The 4889-nt window shown below is 56.1% G+C and overlaps 2 protein-coding genes and 1 pseudogene across 2 annotated transcripts; 2 read left to right on the forward strand and 1 right to left on the reverse strand.

Annotated features, from left to right (window-relative positions):
* Nucleotides 1–115: 115 nt before the first annotated feature.
* ACA1_083640 (elongation factor 1alpha) lies at nt 116–2189 on the reverse strand (the record flags this gene model as incomplete). Its single annotated transcript, XM_004340006.1, has 9 exons — nt 116–588; nt 693–747; nt 822–931; nt 1065–1161; nt 1256–1356; nt 1487–1627; nt 1698–1755; nt 1845–2081; nt 2145–2189. Coding segments are annotated over 9 exons (1317 nt in total), but the record flags the coding sequence as incomplete, so codon positions are not given.
* Nucleotides 2190–3114: 925 nt separating this feature from the next.
* Nucleotides 3115–4221, forward strand: ACA1_083650 (annotated as a pseudogene).
* A 337-nt stretch (nt 4222–4558) lies between these two features.
* On the forward strand, nt 4559–4834 carry ACA1_083660 (ankyrin repeat-containing protein; the record flags this gene model as incomplete). The annotated part of the gene is made up of 1 exon (XM_004340007.1): nt 4559–4834. One exon carries the CDS (start codon nt 4559–4561, stop codon nt 4832–4834), a length of 276 nt encoding a protein of 91 aa, XP_004340055.1.
* Between the last annotated feature and the right edge of the window lie 55 nt (nt 4835–4889).

Here is a 4889-nt window from a genome sequence, read left to right on the forward strand (position 1 = left end):
CTCCCGCTGCTGCGGGGGAAAGGTGCTCCAGTCGCAAGCGCAGCCCGACGTACTCGCCCGCCGCGGCGCTGGATCTGCGCGCAATCACGATTATGAGCAACGCAGCACTGATGCAGTTGCACGAACACCACAGGAAACATGCACATGCACACATGCGTGTGTACCTGGGCTTGTCAAAGCGCTGAATGCTGACCACGGTGAAGGTAGCGAGGGTGGTCGGCTTTGGCAAGATGTGCCCGCGACGGCTGTGGCGACGGGCAGTGGCGATGGGCGCCACCACGACGGCCTCCAGGACTTGGCCCTCGCGCACCATTCCAGACTGCACCAGCGCCTCCACCACCTCCTCCTGCTTCTGCGTGTCCGTGGCGCCGGTGCACCTCTTGTTCGCTCGTCGCAGGACCGATATGCGCGCGGGACCGAACACCGGTCGCTTGGCCGCCGCCACCTCGCCGGGCGCTGACTCCGTGACGGCGCTCGCCGACTGCTCCATGACCTCGAACAGCATGGGACCCTTGTACCAGGACAACGAAGACGGCGCGGTCACCACATTCTCACCGGTCCACGCCGAGATGGGCACCACCACCAAGTCTGCGCGTGTGTGTGCGTGTGCGGTGTGAGCATGAGCCAAGGCAAGGGCGGCTGAGAGAGCACTGTGATGAAGTGAATTGGCCACACACGCCACTTCGGCGTACCTTCTGGCTTGAATCCCACGCGGCTCGCGATGCGCAACACCTCGTCCTTGATCTCCTGTCAGAGCGCGCGGACGAGCGGTGAGTTGTGCAAGCGAGACATGAGAGAAGCGGAAGGGTTGAGGGAGGTACGGTGAAGCGGTGCTCGCTGTAATTGACGCCGCTGGAGTCCATCTTGTTGACCACCACGATCACCTTGGACATGCCGAGGCTCTTTGCAAGCATCAGGTGCTGAATGGTGCCTGGTTTGTCGTATGTCGTGTGTGTCGCGTTGCGTGTCGCGTGAGACTCATCACCACGGCCCAGAGTGTGTGCACAGAGCCCCCTCCCAACCACTCGGTATATAAGGAGTCGCGAGGGAGTTGTGCTTAATACCGCCCAAGACTCCCCAGTCAGATTCGTTGATGCCCGCTTCGAATTCGCCAACGCCAGCGGCCACCACGAGCATCGCCACATCAGCCATTGACGCTGCCTGTTCACGGCGTCGGTGCATTCCATGTGTCGGTGGTGAGCTGGCCAGCGTGGCCCCTCCCCAACATTCTCACGTGGGGACACGGCGCACGTACGATGAACGCGCTCCTGTTAAAATCGCGGTGGCCCGGCACGTCCACGACTTCGATCTCACGGCCACTGGTCAGCCTGCACTGCTTTGCCTTCCATGTGATCGCTGCACCACGCAGCACACAGCACACAACGCAAATTATGCAACACACCACACCACACGACACACACCACAGCAGTGCCCGCCAACGCGTCAATGTGAGCTGCGAGGTGGTGGGTAGTGTAAAGGCACGTACTGATGCCACGCTCTCGCTCGACTAGAGTGGTGTCGCAGCACCACGCGTACTTGAACGACGACTTGCCTATCATCATGGCGGCTTCTCCATGCCGGTCGACTTCCTTCTGGGTGATCTGCCCTAAACCCAGCAGCATGCGCCCTGCGATCGCGCGCGCAAATCGCGCGTCATCTCCCAGTTTGACGCCACATGCTGGCTGGGGGCGTCGTACCCACGAGGGTCGACTTGCCGCAGTCAACGTGGCCCAGAACACAGAACCGGGGCCGCTTCTGCACGCGCCAGCCGCGACACAAATAGCGATTCGGGTCAGAGCCGTTAGGCCGCGAGAACGGCCAGGCTGGCTTTGGTTTGTGTGTACCGAGCGCTGAAGCCAGCGGTGGGCGTAGAAGGTCTTGCGCCAGCCATCGGGCTCGCCTTCGTACAGGTTGCACTTGTCAGTAGGGTCTGCTGAGGAAGCGGAGGCGGGGAAGTCGCGGAGTACGAGGCGGCGCCAGAGCTGCGGCTCGGTGGCCAACGCGTGGAAGGCGTGCGAAACGAGACTGACACGGTTCGCAATGCTTTCGGCGTCCACAAACGAAAGCACATGCACCCACGCCTGCCGCACCCCACAAAAAAAATTTAATAGCGTTGGCAAACGACCCATAAAGGAAGGGCAAACCTCAGGCGGCAGGTAAGCTTCAACTGAGCTACGGGCAGACTCCATCGCCTTCTTCGTTTTTTCAGTTTTGAAGAAAAAACAAATTTGGCGCAAAGCCAATAAAATAAATGGCAGTTCCGTGAAGAAAGGCAACGCCAAAGGCGAGGAGGCAAAGGTCGCCAACAAGCCCATAGAGGAGAGGCGGACAAGCAGCAGAAGCAGCAAAAGAAAAGGATACGGCACGGTGGATTCCCGGGTGGTCGCCCACCCCAGTACTAACACCGCCTGGCGCAGCTTAACTTCGCTGTTCGGATGGGAAGCGGTGCTTTCTGCGCAGTATGGCCGTATCCATCAACCACCACACTCACCGCCCATCCCCTTGCCAGTCAGTACCCGATGACCGAAAAGAACACGAAGCTGTGCCAAGGGGCCAACGCGCAGTAGGCCTTGCTGTTGATGTCCTTTTGGCGCGAAAATTCTGCTGAGCTGGCAATATCTAGGCTGGTCATGTGTGGAGCTGGCCCAGCACTGCTTGGGGAGTGCAAGATATTCCCAGGTTCCTTCATGGGAAAGGCTCCCCGCTTGAACAGCTGTGCAGTGGTCATAAAGGGACTGGAAGTGGGGGGCATTCATCATTAACCATACAACATCAGCCACACCACCAACAAAACTTCATTGTCACTCTCTAACAATCACATCAACATGGCCACAAAGAACAAACTGGATGATGCCAAGCTTGCCATGGAGGCTTGTGGGTGGTGTCAAGGAGAAGGTTGGCCACCTCTTCAACAAGCCCAGTCTGGTCATTGAGGGCTGTGAGCAGCAGCTGAAGGGTGAGGCTGAGCTCAAGCTCCACTGTGGCCTGGCACTGCTAACCCCAGCTGAGGCCATTGAGCTGCACCTGTGCTGAGAGACCCTCTTCTCTGACATTGAGCACTCTGGTGGCTTTGTGTGCATGTCTGCCACCAGCCACCTGTGACACATTGACACTATGCACCACAAGCAGCAACTGGCATTGCATGGCCTGTTCACCCAGAGGGGCAAGAAGTGGCAGCAGTTCCACCTCAAGGCCCATTTCTTGATTGGTACTTTTTCACCCTCCACATGCACATTTTTGTGGCTCACTGTGGTAATTTGATAGGAGTCAAGAGGCACACAAGGAGTCCAGAGACCTTCACTGGCCACATGAAGAGCTTCATTCCACACATCACCAATCAGTCCCACGCACACTGCCTTCATCCCACATCAAAGGTGACAAAATGTGCTGACCCTGTTGCTGACAAGGATGCACTAGATGCACTTGCCACCCTGATCAACCACTACCTGGCAGAGTGTGAGTGGTACCTTCATGGCTTCTGCACAATCCTGCTGGCATCCCTGAATGGTTCAGCCTGCAAGAGAGTGTGAAAAGAGTGGCAATGGACTGTGATGTATGGCTGTCTCTTTGATGCAGGCATCCTTGAGAGAAATGAAGGTACTCCCACCTTGGCACTATTTCTGGAGGGAAGGTGGTTGTGTGCTTACCCTCATCAGGTGGCAAGGTCCTTCTAGATGTGTTTACTCACTTAGGGCTTGAGCTTGCACCCCAAGAAAAGTACAAGTTGACCACTATCCAGAACACAGGTTTTCTTCTTTTTGTTGAGTCTGTGTGTGTCATGTTGTGTTGTGTCATGGCTCACCATCCTCCTCCACTCATCAACACTTCTGCCCAACAGAAGGGTGTACACATGCCTTCAAGTCACCAGGGTGGCTGCAACACCACATCCACCAGGAGCATCCTACACAAGCCACTGCAAAAAGCTGGTGACAACCTGTTTTAAATTTTGCACTACCAGCCCCACCAGTCCTCAGCCAAGCCAAGGATACTGGTCCCTTAACCACATTGAGACTGAGGACAAGACCCAGCCAGAGCTGTTGTTTGCCCAGGCCAATCTCAAGAAGTCAATCAGCACCAAAGGCCTCAACCAGGCACAGCTGCTCAATGAGGTGAGGCAGGACAAGTCCAAGGCAGCCATCAGCATCAACATGAGCCTCAAGGGATGGAACAAGGAGGGCTTCCTGGCCAAAGTGTGCCAGGGCACCCAAGTGCCACATCTAATACACCACAAAGCAAAAAGCCAACTCCCTATCAATCCCCTTTCCCCCAAGCATCAATATTTGATGGTTCTCTTTTAACTCCGATGCACTACCTCTAATACAACAACTCCCATACCTGCAGTTTGGCCAAACGACACTTTGATAGTGGACAATATCTTGGTATGCTCTTTTATGATACGATACCCACTTATTCTTCGGATTATTTCTTCGAACAGAGAAACAGAAAGAACTCGAAATGCGCCAGTATTTGTACTGCGTACTTTTCATTTTTACAATACCTCAAACACCACAACACAAACATGGAAGCAGAGCCAAAGGGGAGACACTATGGGATGAGGATGGACCTCCTGCTGGCGGGGGATGCGGGCGACATAGGGCTGGTGCGAGAGCTGATGAAGGCCCCCAGGGCCGACGTCAACAAGGCCTTCTCGCACGCCAAGTTCAACAAGCGCAGCACGGCGCTGCACTACGCGAGCAGGTCGGGCCATCTCGCCCTGGTCAAGGTGCTTGTGGACGAGTTCGGCGCGAACATCGACGCCCGCGAGAAGGAAGACTGGACCCCCGTCTACTACGCCGCCAACAACGGGTTTGTCCCCTGCCCTCCTGGAAACTAACTCGCCACTAACCCCCCTTCTTGTTTCTTCTTCTTCTTCACTTTCTTGACGTCCA

The sequence above is a fragment of the Acanthamoeba castellanii genome, assembly GCF_000313135.1.
Source record: "Acanthamoeba castellanii str. Neff unplaced genomic scaffold scf7180000084629, whole genome shotgun sequence".
In the NCBI taxonomy this organism is placed as follows: Eukaryota; Discosea; order Longamoebia; family Acanthamoebidae; genus Acanthamoeba; species Acanthamoeba castellanii.